Consider the following 15,930-nt stretch of genomic DNA (forward strand, 5'->3'; position numbering starts at 1 on the left):
CAGGGTGTGGGCCTCCTGGGAAATTTTCTTTCAAGGTGACAAGGTAGGGGAGCCTATAACTCCACTTGAAACCCAACTAAGGATCAAGTTAATGATGCACGATCGTAGTCAACTTAGCAGATGACAAGGAAGGATCCTTGAAGGATACAGGCTAATTTCAATTTATAGAGAGTGTAGGAAAGAGACCCTGACAATGCACACCCCAAATAATCATACTTTTAATTGAATAAATGTTTGAAAGAAAATTTGCCCTGAGCGGGATTTGAACCCACGGCCCCCAATTACTAGTCGGGTGTGATCACCACTACACCACCAGGACAACCATGCTGGCAACATAGCCATCGAAGAGGTGATGTACGCGGTAATTTTGCCATATGTGCATTCTTGCTTCATGTTCATCATTTTACAAATGTCATGCCTGATAATTTCAAAGGCAATTTGTGTGAATAATTCTTTTTTTAGATTTTTGAAAGACGTTGGTTTACAGAACAAGCGTCACGAATTATCCATGAATCTCTCTGGGGGCATGAAACGGAAGCTTTCGGTGGCCTTAGCATTTGTGGCAGGCTCCAAGGTTGTCATTCTGGATGAGCCCACTGCAGGAGTGGACCCATATGCAAGAAGAGGAATATGGGATTTGCTTTTAAAATACAGACCAGGTAAGGAAGGAGAAGTCACTGCATTTCCCAGTTGGGTAAACTTGGAAGTCATATTGTCTTTTATACACTAGTGACACCATGTTACTGTCATTGGTCATTGGTCATTGGCAACAAAACTACATCATTAGTTTTGGTCTTGACTAAGATAGCGTGACACTGCCCCTTTAACAAACAACAAACTTTACTGAAACATGATTGAGAACACCAACTGGCAGAAGGCTATTTACAAAGCGTGGTGGAGTTAAATCCGTAAAAAGCAGAACCAAAGGCAACAAGAATGAACCCCATCCCCACCCCCTAGAAATCCAATATGGTGATGTATTCAACTGTCCTGCGCAAAAAAGGGACCTTGTGTCCCCTGAAATGTCCCTTGCTCTTCACACCAAGCAACCAATTATTGTGAACTGTTGTGAAGAATACCGGTATGAAAGGACCTCCCACTCTTTTGTTTTAAGGACGCACAGTGTTGCTGTCTACCCATCACATGGATGAGGCAGACATCTTGGGTGATAGAATTGCCATTATCTCAAAGGGAAAGCTCCAATGCTGTGGAACATCGTTGTTTCTTAAGGGACATTATGGCAATGGATACTATGTAACTCTTACGAAAAAGGCCCCTGAAGAGAGGCCTGGCACTGCGCGTACATTAAAGGGTGTTGCACTCGAAGGCATAGGCACAGATCCTCCTGCTTCTTTGGCAAGCTCTGTTGATGAAGGTAGGTGCAGCTATTCTAATTGGCTGTTGATCTGCAAGTATTGTGTTTGAATCAAGTAAAAAGCAATACCATTAAAATGAACTGTAGCCTATATGCTTGCATTTTCTCAAGCAAAGTTCCAGCTGTATGTAGTCGCTTTGCGTTACTATACATCATCATTTGATAGTTTGTGTGTTGTCACTGACTAAAGAAAATGTGGTTCTGATTTTGTAATTGAAAACCGCTTTTAAAACTTACGACTTTAATTTCCGAACTTGCTTATTGCAAGGGAAATATCAAGACGACCAATTTAAACGTACTGTTGTCTCCCATTGTGTTTCAATATCAATATGATTGTTGAATCTCTCAAGAGATATATGATGGGAAGTTGGGCAATAACACCAGAAGATCGCCTCAACCAATGTTTTTCAACTTTGTAGGAGTTGGTTTGGATTTACTTGATGCCTCAGAGCAAGGAAGCCTCAATTCCATTCCATTGAAATCATCCCCAGTACCCACCCTTCAAGACTCTGAAGTCTACTGCAGCGAGCCCATGGTCACTTCTTTCATCAAATCCTTCATCCCCTCAGCTAAGTTGGCAGAGAACGTTGGATCCGAATTGACTTACGTACTTCCAGCAGAAATGGCAAGGGAGGGTCGCTTTCAGGATCTTTTTGAAGAGCTGGACAAAAGCCTGGATAATCTGCACATTGGAAGCTACGGCGTATCAGACACCACTCTAGAAGAGGTGCGTTTGTCTTTTGGTTATGATATCAATGGCAAGCTGTTTGACATTATTTTAAGCCATAGTTTTTGGATAATTATTGCTTTGGTGAAACTGTGTTTATCTTGTTTGCAGGTTTTCTTAAAAGTTGCTGAGGAGGCAGATGTCGAAGAAGAAGGTATTGAACTCTATAACTTGCTTAGACCATGGCATGTCACACATCATGATGGCCATGTCACGACAAGTACATGTCAGACCATCTTGAATTTTCACACTTGTCAAAATGAAAGAAAAGATTTCACTGAAAAGCATTACTCAAAGTTTTTAAAAATATTAAACCCTGGTTATATCTCATTTGTTGGTTGACCAGTTATGCAAAGTGTTGACACAACGTTTTTGCACGATATCAGTTACAACTGAAAAAACAACTACAGAGAAAAACTTGGACCTGACTGGTTTTGTTTTCACTGGTGTCTCCAACTCAATGTTTTTCCTTTTCTGTTAAACAGTTTTATTTATGTAACTGAAGGTATTTTGTTTTGTTCCATTTTCTTTGACTGAAGCTGTCTTGTTTTTATTTTATCTTTATTTATGTTTTGTTCCATGGAACACCAGACAAGCTATCCGCTGAGATGCCCAAACGCCGGCCGAGTTTTCGTAGTCAGTTGAGCCGCAGCTCGCGCAGTTCGAGAATAAATGAAAGCCCTTTTAGTGATCGAAGCGAACTCTTAGCTGAAACAAATGATGATGATGATGGTAAGCCATCTGAAGGTTGAATCAGGGTATAGGGATGACATAGTAGCTGCACCAGTGTGGCCTGCTATTTGGTTTGAGTGAGCGTTATTAGCCCAATCATACCATTCAGCACTCACCCACTGGTGCCCAACATGTGGTAGAGGTTTCCACATCCACATTGGCCTCATAAACCACTCGCGGATGCAGTGTTCTGATACATAAATGTTTGATGTCACAGTCATATTCGTTTTCAAATGACGAACAAAACCATGGTACACAGGCCTTTTTTAGCCAAAAATATGCAGCCATCGTCAAGTGCGAGAAAATTTGCATCAAGTGCAGGGAATTAAAACTATTAGGCGGGTTGATTGTTGGGATAAGAAGGCTTTAAGTATGCCCGAGTTCTACTTGAATGTGAACGGAGAAGCAGAGAAGTACGACCAGAGAAGCCGAAGTACCATCTCAAGTCTAGTGTTATCCCCCTCAAATGCATTAAGACATCAAGTAAGTTTCTTTTGACTTGAATTTTTGTCGCACTTATGGCCTTCTTAGACCCCAGTATCAACTCGCCTGTTGTCAAGCTTTTGTATACAGGTGCTTTGTGTGAATGTGGGAGAAGCATGGAAGTGCCGAGCTTGGGATAATTTATCTTTACAGAGAACTTGATCTATACTAGCAGCTGAATCGAGAAGGCAAGAAAGTTGTTGAAATCTAAACAAGTTTCATGGTTTTGCTTACTTTTGCTGTCTGCGTTACATATGGCTCTAAAACTCCCTAAAAGCGGGGTTTCTAGCTTGGGAAAAACATACGCATTTTTTCTTCTTTTCTTATTAAAGTTTTTTTTTTGTTCTTAAACTTGAAATGAAGAAGAAGAGATGACCGAGATGCCACCTGCATTTGAAAGCACAGATGGAAGTTACGAGGCAGTCGGCAACAAGCTAGGTGGTCTGAAGCTTATCAAGACACAGTTCTTGGCGCTCTTGGTAAAGCGATTCCATCATGCAAGGAGAAATAGAAAAGGTTTTATCTCCCAGGTGTGAAACCAGATATGTTTTTTCCCTGAATCCTGTACCCATTTGAGAGTTCTTCACATTCCCCTGTTCTCGTATTTATTTTCTTGTGTGAATAATAAAATTCTCAGAATGTTTTTAAGTTCATGTGATGTTTTTCAGTTTTTCGCAGATTTTAACCCCTTGAAATTGACCAGCATCTAATTTCCCCTTGCAATTTCACCACTCAATCATATATACACCCTTTTAATAAGTCTAATATAAGCCGTTTTCCGCTAATGACGTCGAACTCGTGCTTTCAAATTTTATTCAGAAATGTACAAAGGCTTAAAACTTTTCCGATTTCTTTTGTTGTTTTTCGCGGAAACGGCATATATTAGACTTATTAAAAGGGTGTATAGTTAGGAGAATAAAGAAATTACAACTTAAGATAGAATTTTATTGATTTGTAAACAGATGTGAGAGCCAACAATGAGAAGTAGTAGTCCTTCCTTTGTGGAAACCATTGTTGGGAAGGGGATATTATTGTTTAAAAAAAAGTTTAGGGAATGGTTCAGGGGATATTCTTCCTAAGTCAAATCTACTTTGAACGTAGTGGCTGAGGGATAAGGCAAAACTGAAATAGTGATTTAGATGCACTTTAAAGAGGGCACTGTCATACCAATTTTTTTTTTAGATAAATCTAAATTATTACTTTAGTTCAGTACAACATTCGAGACAATCCACTGACAGGATAGGAAATATATAATCAATGGCACAAAGAGCTATTCATATTTAATTTTTGGCAACTTTCTAAAGACTCCATCTCCAAACTTGAAAAAATTGGACATTTTTTTACAGTTCCAATCATTCCCTCCACCCTTGGCTGCAAACAACAAAGAATAGCTTCAGTGTACTTACTTCAGCGGCTATTGGCAACAAAACTACAGCATTATTTTTTGGTCTTCACATAATTAGTATGGTCTTCATTGATCCAAAGACGTGTTTTAGTTTTTTTCAAGTTTGACTAAAATAGCATTACACTACCCCTTTAATATATATATATATATATTTGCCACTTTACAGATTCTTTTGCCCGCTATTTTTGTGTGTATCGCCATGGCGGTGTCTAAGATCAGACCATCCATTGTTATGCCTGCTTTGGAACTCACTACTGACATGTTCTTAAATGAAGAACCTAATGTCCATTATCTGCCATTCTCCTTCGACAATTCACGTGGGGCCCTGACTGAAAACATGACCCACATGTTGTTAAAGTACCCTGGAGTTGGTAAGATGACAATCTGTCTCTAAGCGTTTAAAGATTGTATTTGATGAGTGGGGATATGGCTGCTCATACCAACCTTGAAAAGATTGGCCTTATGTTTTTTGAACGAAAATTGTCATCACGAGATGCTTAGTACATCAGTGTTGCGACCGATAAATGCTGGCTAACAATTCTAGAATGTGAAGCATGCAATACAAATGTACTATAATAATGGAATGAAAGAGAGTGCAGAAGAGTGAATTTCTTTGCTTTGCCAGATCATCGTGTGTTGCAGCAATGTACAGTGCAATGCCATTTAGTCGTCTGTAGCGTAGTGAAATGAAGTGGACTACGTTACTGTGATTCCTGCGCAGTGCGATGTATCACAGTGCATTAAAATGTTTTTTCTTACCCTCTCTTGACGAGCTTCTTTAACCCTAACCCTAAAGAGAAATAAATTACCTCTCTAGATATCAACCAGTGTTTTTTCCTTTTAATATGCCAGGGCGTCATCAGATCTGTTTTGCTAAGAAAAGATACTCTTGAAGGGAACATTCTTTTTAAAATATGGGTGAAATCACTGACCAAGATTGTGTATAGTCCACTTCCGGTTTTGTCTGTCTTATACTGTGGATGTTCTTCCAGTCAACATTCCAGTTACCACATTCGCTTTTTTGTCCTCTTGTTGTAGGTGCTACTTGTTTAGAACGTTATTGTCAACGAAAACCAATTCTGTTCAGCGACCGTCCCAGAGAACCTGTTAGCAAAGCACAATGCGATTGTCAAACAACTGGAAATGCTCAGTGTCCTGCAAGTGCGGGAGGACCCAAACCCTCTCAATGGGACTCATTCACCGGAGACAAGTTACAGAACATGACTGGGCGAAACATGACGGATTATCTTCTAAAAACGTATGGCAAATTCATTAGGAGAAGGTATGACAAACATTTTTTGTTGATTGCAGATTACGTTGGTTTGAACTCCCCCCTTCTAACAGTGTCATACTCCGTAGGTTGTGTTTCTTTTTTTTTTTGGGGGGGGGGGGGGTGTAGATTTTGGTGATTCAGCATTAGTCCAAATTCCCTTTTGATATCACTGAAACCGACTACAGTTGTATTTAGTTGTAATTAGAATACTGGTAAATGGTTACCATCATGATTATTGTGTCCAATCATGAGTGACACGATCATTCAAATCAACCAATCAGAATTTGAGGCAAATGCGTGTGGTACGGATTGAGCGAGTCACGATTGTTTTTCGTTATACATCAGGCCTCGGTTGTTCAAAAGGTGGATGACGCTATCCACCAGACTAATCACTATCCAGTGTATAAACACTGGCAAAACCAATTGAGTTACCCGGTGGATAATGATTCATCCAGAGGAAAGCGCTATCCACCCTTCAAACAATTGGGGCCTAATTGGAAGAGACTGTGGCAAGGGGTTTTTACAGCCATTCACCAAGCGTCCCTAGTTTGCTTCATTCTAACACAGCATGAATAACTGTTTTATCCTTGTCCTCATCTGTTTGACTTCATTTACAGGTACGGTGCAGTAAGCTTTGGAGATAACTTTAGGAATTTGCCAGACAACGTTAGCTCCGGAATAATCAAGAAACATAATGCAAAAGTAAGGGGTCATTTTTTGGTTAAGAATCAGTACAAATCGCCTTCCACAGTCAGGTTATCAAGTATGGATTTGGCTTAAATTAATACTCAAAAGTCAGAAGCACTCTAAAGAGAACCGTGCCCGGTGTCACAGAAAAATAATGCATGGTTTGAAGCTTTCATTTGAATGATTACAATTATGTGACTATCTCATTCGCACTTATTAGCATAAAAGCATCCTGAGCTTGTACAACATAGTAAACCGCACCACAGGAAAGTACTGCTCAGTAGCTTTCATTTGAATTGTCATACTTAAGGATTTCACCCACAGACTCAAAAGATAGATCTATCTTGTACAGCATAACAAACAACACCTCAGGGAAGTAATGCTCTGCGGCTTTCATTTGAATGCCAATACCTTACGATTTGACCCACTGATTTTGGACATAAAACATCATGCACAAGTAAGCAGCAGAATATCACTAAAAATATATTTTTTTCTTATTTGAACAGGCTTGGTTCAACACCAAAGGTTACCATGCTGCTCCAACGTTCTTGAATGTACTCACCAACGTGATTTTAAGAAACAAGGCTGCTGCTAAAGGATTAAATGCTTCTCAATTTGGTGAGATTGTCTTGCAGTTTTTCCACCTAAAGGGTCTGTTTCACTGTTGTGCTTAATTACCTGTAGATGGTGAGCACATAAACAGGATAGTTTTCAGCAGCTCACGAATGGTCAGGAAAATCTGTTTCAATAGTCACATCAAAACCAGTCTGTTTTTGGACCCTATTACATACGTGCTGGGAGTTTATTGGACGGCCTCATCATTCCACAAAAAGGGGGTGCCCCTCGGGAGTCCAAAGAAAGGTTCAAATATTAGCATACAAGAAAAACAAGCTATGTCACGTGCACTGACTTTACGTCTGATATAACACCGGACACTAATAAGGAGGTTGTATCGATATAAAGTCACTGCACGTGATATATTATCGACCATTTGATAGGTCAGTTGACATATAAACGAAATTTTATTCATACTTTTAACAGGTATAATCACTGCAAACCATCCAATGAATTACACTAAGGAACAACTCAGTGAGCAGAGCCTGTAAGTGAAATCGTTTGTTGTGCTAGTGACTGCAGTAATTATTTACCTTTTCAACTAAGTTTTTTTTTTAGTTAGCCCTCTTACAAAGATCTGGACCCTGCTGGATTATGCGAGCCCCATTATGGGTGGTTTGCCTGAAGTTACAAATTGTGCAAGATTGCTGCCACTTCCCAAGGATACGCTTGAACCACGAATGTTCCCAGGAAGGGTTCCGAGGGGATTTATTGTTCTTATTTTTTCTTCAAAGAAATATCTTTTTACCTCGTCTATGGTGTTCAGTAAAGTGTTATTATTATTATTATTATTATTATTATTATTATTATTATTATTATTATTATTATTATTATTATCATTATTATTTAGTCCTATCATTCTTTTGCAGTTACAACCGTATTGTAGACGTCCTTGTTGCCATCTGCGTGGTGTTTGCGCTGTCCTTCGTTCCAGCTAGTTTTGTGGTTTACTTGGTCACCGAACGCGAGTGCAAAGCCAAGCATTTACATTTGGTTAGCGGTGTGCGTCCATACATCTATTGGCTGTCTACGTATTTGTGGGACTTGGTAAGTGTAGGCTTCGAAGATTGCATTTACTTTACACTCTATGGCACTCTATGAAATCCTTTTCGTTCGAAGTTTTTGCGGCATACAAAACAAAATATTTTCATGTGGGAACGATTTTCAGATGCCTGTTGAAAGTAATGTCACCACTTCTGTAATTTACAGTACTATGTATACATCGCCTAGATTAGCTACATAATCGCGCGGCTTTTTAACCAATGAAAACCAAACGTCAGTTGCGATTTTGTGCGCTGGCGTTTTCCTGCCAGTTGCCTTTCGCGAGAATTTACGTCGAACTGCGATTGGTTAAATTTATTGTTCACCCATCATGACTGGCCAGTGTAATTTGCATTTATTTAAGTAATTCTTTACTTATGCGTGTTTTCCTATCTTTCAGGTCAACTATACAATCCCGGCGATTTGTTGCATCATCATTTTCTTGGCTTTTGGTGAAGATTCCTACACATCAGCCATGAACTTTCCACCGACATTCCTGCTCCTTCTTCTTTATGGGTAAGTTACTAAAGGGGATCAAAATTAATAATGCCCTCTTCATGTTTTTACCAGTGTTAACCAGTTTCAGCAGTTGGACTCCTTCAATTTGACTACTGTCTGTTTTGCTTTTATGGGGTCTTAGAGCGGTTTTCAATTGAGTGTCGAAAGTAATTAGCGAATTACTTTAGTTTTGCATTACTTCACTCAGTGATTGGTTCAAAGTTCTCGCGCCATTTTTTCAACCAATCATAAGTGAAACTAAAACCAATCGTGGCTCGCGCGTGCACGTTTTCCCGCGCTTTGTGACGGCGACCCGTAATTACTTAAAGTTTTGATTGGTTTACTGGATTGTCCCCGTCCTTTTTGATTGGCCCAAGTAATTACTTTGGTTTTGGTTGTACGACACTAATTTGAAAACCGCTCTATGGATCAGTAGTCCATTCAGAAGATTATGCCAAGCCGACCACATTGCTGAAGGGAAGGTCAGACCACAACACCGGAAACTCCGTGCCCTACTCTTTTTGAATAGTGTGTGTGGGATCTTTAACGTTCCACAGAGTTAATGATCAAGTATTGTGAGACGGCCGGGGGTTACGGTTTATAGTCCTTATCCGAGGAGAATTTTACCATTTGCGGATGTAACTACAAAGGGAGCACTTTCTCCTCAGTTATTTAAAGACCCTGAGTGTTGGTTCGGCCAGAGTCAAACTCACAACCTCCTGCATGGCAGCCCGGTGCTCAACCAACTGAGCCACTGGGTTAGTGGGGTAGATTGTAATCTCAGCAACACTCAGAACTTAAATATATTTATTGAAGGAGAAAGTGTTGCCTTTTTAATGACGCTGTAAATAGACTGATTTTATATTTGGCCTGGAAAACGGAGATAAACTATAGGCCTGGTCAACCAAGTTCAGCGTCTTTTTATGAGGCGTTAAAAGAACCCACAAGCTGATTGCAAGAAGGGAAAGGGGGGGTCATAGCAGACGTTTATTGGTAGAGACGTACCCCCTGGAGTGACTGTGTGGCTAGACAAGTTCTTAAGCTAATCTAAATCTCAGGTTTTAGCGAACTATTTCACGTAACTCTCGATGACCAATGTTTCAACGTTCAACAAGTTGAGGAACCAACGGTAACTGAAAGTAACGGGTTTTGTATTCGCGTCTGCCTTGATTGTACATAGTTTTATTATGAAATGCATTCACTCTGATGGTGTTTGTATGTCCAAAAAAATTGGAGCGAAGTGACTGCCTTTGAATGAATCAAGTGTACGCAGTAGAGGGAAAGTCCGCACTTGTTGTGGTGTCTCCTTTCACTTTCATGCGTGGGCGGGTGGGTGGGTGAGATCCAATGTGTACGTTCCATCTCACCCCAGGGAAAGAATTGTAAACCCAATGAGACTATGTGATATGTGCGGTATATCAATCATTAATTACCATTGCCATTATTATTACTTCCTGTTGCCGTCCGTTCGTGCTTCAACTCCCAAGTTCTTGGTGGGTTTAGAGACATCACCTTGATTATTTCATTTTCATATTTTAAGGTGGTCCATCACCCCTCTCATGTATCCAGCATCGTTTCTCTTCACGGAGTCGAGTACGGCCTACATCGTGCTTATCTGTGTCAACTTGTTCATTGGAATCAACACCACCCTTATTACCTTCATTTTGGAGTTTTTCCGTGACGATCCGGTGAGAGAAATTGTACATTAAGATGCCCTCGATTTAATGTGCGTGGAAATTCAATATCTACTTGTATAGAGCATTAAATCTACGCCACGTAGAAGTACCACTTTGTAGTTTTCATGTCAATTGTCAGACCAGCATGTTACCCACAGACTCGAAAGGTTATGGAACCACCTTACGCAGTATGGTATCGATCACCACAGGAAGGAAATGCGTAATGACTTTCGTTTGAATGGCCGCACTTTCAGGAATTTACCCACCGAATCGAAAGCTAGGACCACCTTGCAAAACATATTTACATTATATAAAACACTACAGGAAAGCACTGCTCACTAGCTGTCATTTGAATGGTTGTACATTTGCTTATCTTAAAACTCTAGGATCAGGTCGGTAGTTTTTCAGAATGCTAATATTTTGATGTTAAACTCTAGGATCTTGTCGCGGTCAACAACGTTTTAAAGCAAGCCTTCTTGATATTTCCCCATTTCTGCCTGGGACGTGGACTTGTCGACCTCGCCAAGAACCAGTTCATGGATATTTTCCAAAGATTTGGTGAGTGATGATGTTAGTCGGGTTGACTAAATAGTGTACTGATGTATTGGTTCATTTCAGAGTTCCAATAAACCTCTCTCACAGCTATTTCTTGTACGAATTTTGCGATGGTAATATTAGTTCTTTGTCCAGGATTGCAAGGAATTAAATGCACCGTAGTCGTTGTAAGCGTCACGGAGTGTCCTCTCTCCCACAGTTTCCAAACAAACAGAACGTCTTCATTCGACTCTCTACTCGGCCTCGTCGTTGCTTTGTAATTAATTTGTTAACCGGTTGACTCGTGAACCACCCCCTACTGATGGGGGCGTTACACAGAATAAAATTTATTAAATCTCACTCCTTGGAGTCAATTCGCCCTTGTCACACGGCGGCCATATTGTCCCGGGAGACCAAAAAAGCTTTGTTTTACCGCGCCAAGCCTCGCCCCCATGGCTTCCACTGCGAGGCTTGGCGTGGTAAAACAAAGCGTTTTTGGTCTCCCGGGACAATATGGCCACCGTGTGACAAGGGCGAATAGTTGAAAGAATGTAGAGGTTATTAACACAGAAATCATTAGCGACTTTTTATAGTTATAGCTTGATGAAACGTCCTCTTTTCACTTCTTGAAACCATGTTTTTTCCATGTCAGGTCAAAACCTTGTTCGAGATCCGTTTAGTTGGGACATCACAGGTAGAAACATCATGATGATGATCATCCAAGGATTTTTGTTCTTCTTCGTGACAGTCTTGATCGAATACCGATTCTTTCTCCCAAAGAGGTATGTACTTTGTCCCCTGTTTTGTTTATTTATTGTCATCACAGAAAGCCCTCGTTGATTCAGTTTGTATTGATCTGGTTGGCCAGGAAATGGGGATAGAAATTTTAACCCTTGCTCCTAAGAAGTGAAAATAATGTTCTACATGAGCATGGATTTCATAGTTAGTGATACCAAATTCTTCGTCGTCTTGGAAATCAGTCAGAAGCAAAATCGAAATTCCGTGGTTGCCTGTTTGTGTTTCCCGCGCTTTTTTACGGTCACGTGCGTTGGTTCATTGGACTGCGCATGTCTATTACATTAGCTACTTCCGAATTCGTACCAGCGCTTTTTTCAAAGCGAGTCGTGACTGTCTCTTTTTTGGATGATTTTTTATTGACAACGTGCGGGTTACTAAAGTTTACAGCTGTCGACACTCATGTCCAGGATTTCTGGTACTGAGTTGGACGTTTAATTTGAGAGGTGTCCCGTTTAAGTATAAGCATCAACAGCTTGTTTTCATCAGTAACTGGAGCTGATCATTTGGAGCCTGTATCATCTCCTCGCATTCCTCGAGTCAACCCTTTCCTGAGCAGATTTATTTTTAGGGAGGCGTTCTATAAATATATCTACTGGAGAAAGGGTTGACTTGGTCAACTATGGAAGATAGAGGCTCAGCTTGATAAGCTCCTGTCAGTAGAATTTACGTTAGCGTTCGCTTTATTTTTAAATCAGGGTTTTCGTAACTTTTTTTTTAAACAGACGGGTTAATGTCACACTGAAACCCATTCGCCCTGAAGAAGAAGACGACGACGTTCATCGAGAAAGACAGCGCATTGAAAGAGGAGGAGGAAGCGATGATATCCTGAGGCTGGATAACCTTACCAAGGTAGATATGGCTATTTAACGCCGGGTTGACCTATGCTTGAGCGTGCATTTATCTGTCAAACCGAGTCAAGCTAGCATGGAACCTTTTGTTCCACGGCAGATTTCCGTCCTGCGTAAGCGGACTTTGGGACACCTGCTTGCGTTTTCGTTTGACAGATGAGCGAGTAGTGATGCTTCTTTGCAATTAAAACTTACCCAGAGCATACTTTACTCTTCTTGACGGTGCCTACTAATTCAAAGGTATTTTTCCCCGGTTTATGATTGTAGCAAATGTAGATCTTAACAAGTGCTGTTGAAATCCAAAAAGAACGTTCTGGGTAACCACGCATTTTTCAAGATAATTGATGAATAACATTTATAAAAAGCGTTAAAATACAAAGCAATGTATGGCGTTCTTTCTCAAATTGAAGCTTAATTATCTCTCAAAAATGCATGGTTAGCCCCAATTTTGTTTTTGGAAACCAAGAGTACTTACCAAGATCTAAATTCTCAGGATAGTTTTAAATCGCGCAAAAAGAAAAAATGCTGTTTTGGTAACCATCAACGATAGGAAACCCGAGTATCTGGAGATGCGCAAAACGTATGCGCAATAACAATAGTAGGCACCGTCCTTAAAGGAGGAGGGTTAAATTGGACCATTTTCAGTTGTAGCTAGGTTACCTGGCCTACGAATGGAAGCGAGGCTGCTGGTGACCACCGATGGTGTTTGTGAAAGTAATGATATAAAAAATGGCAGACGATTTATCTTCCTTTTCCGAGGACACCAGGAAGATCTTATCATTTTCAAATGTCAACGTATAAAGGCAGCACTTTCTGCCCAGTTCTATTTAGAACGGTGTTTTCCTTTTGTCAGAACTGGCCGGCCAGACCTGTCAGTTTGCAAGGAAAATGCAACAATTTCAAGAAACGTTTGCATGATAACCCCTCGTATTCTTCTTGGGGAGAATAAATTATCCTCGAGGTGCGTTAATTTGAAAGCGTTGCAGAGTTAGTCCATCCAAATGGCCGGTCAGTTCTGTCAAATGTAAAGCGTTGTAAGATTCAATCTGGGTCCGGCTGTCTGTCTTTGATCAAAGTGTACATTCCTAGCATTTATAAAAGAATTTGATATGATAGGTGTACCGATCAGGAAAAAGAAAGAACGTGGCCGTCAATCGACTTTGTGTTGGAGTTCCCAAAGGCGAGGTAAGTTCACCTTGGCAATGCACGCAATCTTTGCAAGAGGGTCTATAAATATGGCTAAACAAGGATTAAGTTGTTCTCTCGCTAGCGCTGGCAAAAGCAAAGTTCATTGCACTATTAAAACACGAGAACCTTTGGTACCATGTCAGACAACGATTATTGCAAAACAAAATGTGCACCCAGTATTGAGACGTATTGGGTTGCCATAGCAACATGAAATCATCTAAAACATATTTTGGTTTTTCTTTAATCGTTACATGTATAGCGATGTTGGTAAACCCCGTTGTTATTGCTGTAGAATGGATTCTGCACTACCCTCGCAATTGTAAAATTTAAGGTGGCTCTGATTCTGCTCACGAGAGTTCTTTTAACTTTGCAAAGAGTTTTATCTTATCCTGCTGATCACTTTCCAGCAATAATAAATGGGATTTACAACTTTTGTTTTTAAGTTATAAGCGTTTAAAGACAACATAAAGCTGGGTGGTTTTAAGTGGGATCTCTGTTGCTGAGGTGACCTATTGGGGAGTTTAAGATCTACGACGCGACGGCAACGAAAACGCGTCGCAGGTCTTAAACTCCCTTTAGGTGGTTTGCAACCAATCTCTAGAGACACATATGACAATGCTGCAATGTACAATTGCTGGTGGACGAACAAAATTAGCTAATGATGAGAGATCTTTTGTTTTCGTCCACCAACATGTCGGCGATCACGTGACATGAAAACCACCTATTAATTCATAACAGAAACACGTGACCTTGAAGCGTGAAACTTGCAACTCTTTTCCTTAAAACAAAGCTCTGAACCAGAGGTAAACGCTTGAAGGTCACGATCTTCTGTTCATAATAATAAGACTCAGGGTTCTCCTTATCAGGCAGTAACCGGTAAAATTTACGGCTTGTAAGAGCACTTATTACCGCCCGCAAACGCTCAGAAGTTGTTTATCCTTTGCAGAACGTCCAACACTAACCAATTGCTTTACCGGTTTGAAAAGGTGCCATATCTGTTGCGCTGAAAACTTGGGAGAACCTGAATAAGTGCATCTTTTTAAGCAAAAGTCCTGTTTCATATAGCGCCAGAACATTGCGTGTCATTTCATGAAACAATGTTCAATGTTTTATAATTAATCAATCTAACAAGACATCCTTTTCAAATTGTTGAAACTGGTTTGAGCCACCTTAATTAAATGGTAGTGGCACCATTTTCTGTTTTTTGCTGTAGTGTTTTGGGCTGCTTGGTGTCAACGGAGCTGGTAAAACGAGCACGTTTAAAATGCTGACAGGAGATATAGGCGTGACTCAAGGAGAAGCTTTCGTCGATGACTTCAGGTAACGTGAAAGCTTGCATCCCTTGCAGTTCAATAACAGTGAAGTCAACGCGTAAGTTTGGTTCAGGTTGAAATTACAGTGACTTCCTATTCTTGTCGTTCTAAGAATTGCTTTTGGTCAAGAGGCACAGGTGTTTAACCTGCTAGAACCGTGTATTCTTTACAGCGACATAATGCGATTTACATTACTTGGTGTAGGTGACCATGACCATGACCTTAACCAGACCTCTCACAAAAGAGTGATAGTGTGTTCGCTCATGTGACCAATAGCCATATTTGCATATACTAAAACAAAAAAAGTAGAGTTCAATTCCCAAAAGAATATTTCACTGCGAAAACAATCTATACATGAAATTCTTAGGCTAAGGAGACACCTTAGGACACGTTTTTGTCGTGTATTGGCTCCTGGGTTCAAACCATTTACCAGTTTGTATTGTCTTCTGATTTTCTGTTCGGATGCTCTTCCACTGAGCCGTAGAAATCTCGTGCGTATCGTTGGAGAGCCAACGCAACAAGCAGACCAGATAATGATTAATTTCCTTACATACATACATACATACATGCATACATGGCTTTATTTGTTAACGCAGGTTGGTAAAAGTCAGCCTTTATCAAATCGAACAGGTAGCTACAGGAAATTAACTTACGGAGAAGTGAAACATAATACTATTGCCTGGTCACGTGGAGTTCACGTGGATAAAAGGCTAATCCCACATCGTGAGAGTCTGAAT

General features: G+C 40.3%; 1 protein-coding gene across 1 annotated transcript in view; it reads left to right on the plus strand.

Annotated features, from left to right (window-relative positions):
• Positions 1 to 15,930, plus strand: part of LOC137973792 (phospholipid-transporting ATPase ABCA1-like) — a 67,687-nt gene that overhangs the window by 44,301 nt on the left and 7,456 nt on the right. The window contains 19 exon segments of the mRNA XM_068820678.1: positions 463 to 659; positions 1,115 to 1,375; positions 1,795 to 2,102; positions 2,214 to 2,256; positions 2,694 to 2,834; positions 3,681 to 3,847; positions 4,889 to 5,093; positions 5,761 to 6,004; positions 6,613 to 6,697; positions 7,189 to 7,300; positions 7,724 to 7,784; positions 8,167 to 8,344; positions 8,739 to 8,854; positions 10,377 to 10,524; positions 10,950 to 11,070; positions 11,699 to 11,828; positions 12,567 to 12,693; positions 13,809 to 13,877; positions 15,094 to 15,200. Coding sequence (XP_068676779.1) covers positions 463 to 659; positions 1,115 to 1,375; positions 1,795 to 2,102; positions 2,214 to 2,256; positions 2,694 to 2,834; positions 3,681 to 3,847; positions 4,889 to 5,093; positions 5,761 to 6,004; positions 6,613 to 6,697; positions 7,189 to 7,300; positions 7,724 to 7,784; positions 8,167 to 8,344; positions 8,739 to 8,854; positions 10,377 to 10,524; positions 10,950 to 11,070; positions 11,699 to 11,828; positions 12,567 to 12,693; positions 13,809 to 13,877; positions 15,094 to 15,200 — 2,820 coding nt within the window.

Source organism: Montipora foliosa, chromosome 10 (assembly GCF_036669935.1).
Source record: "Montipora foliosa isolate CH-2021 chromosome 10, ASM3666993v2, whole genome shotgun sequence".
Classification (NCBI taxonomy): domain Eukaryota; kingdom Metazoa; phylum Cnidaria; class Anthozoa; order Scleractinia; family Acroporidae; genus Montipora; species Montipora foliosa.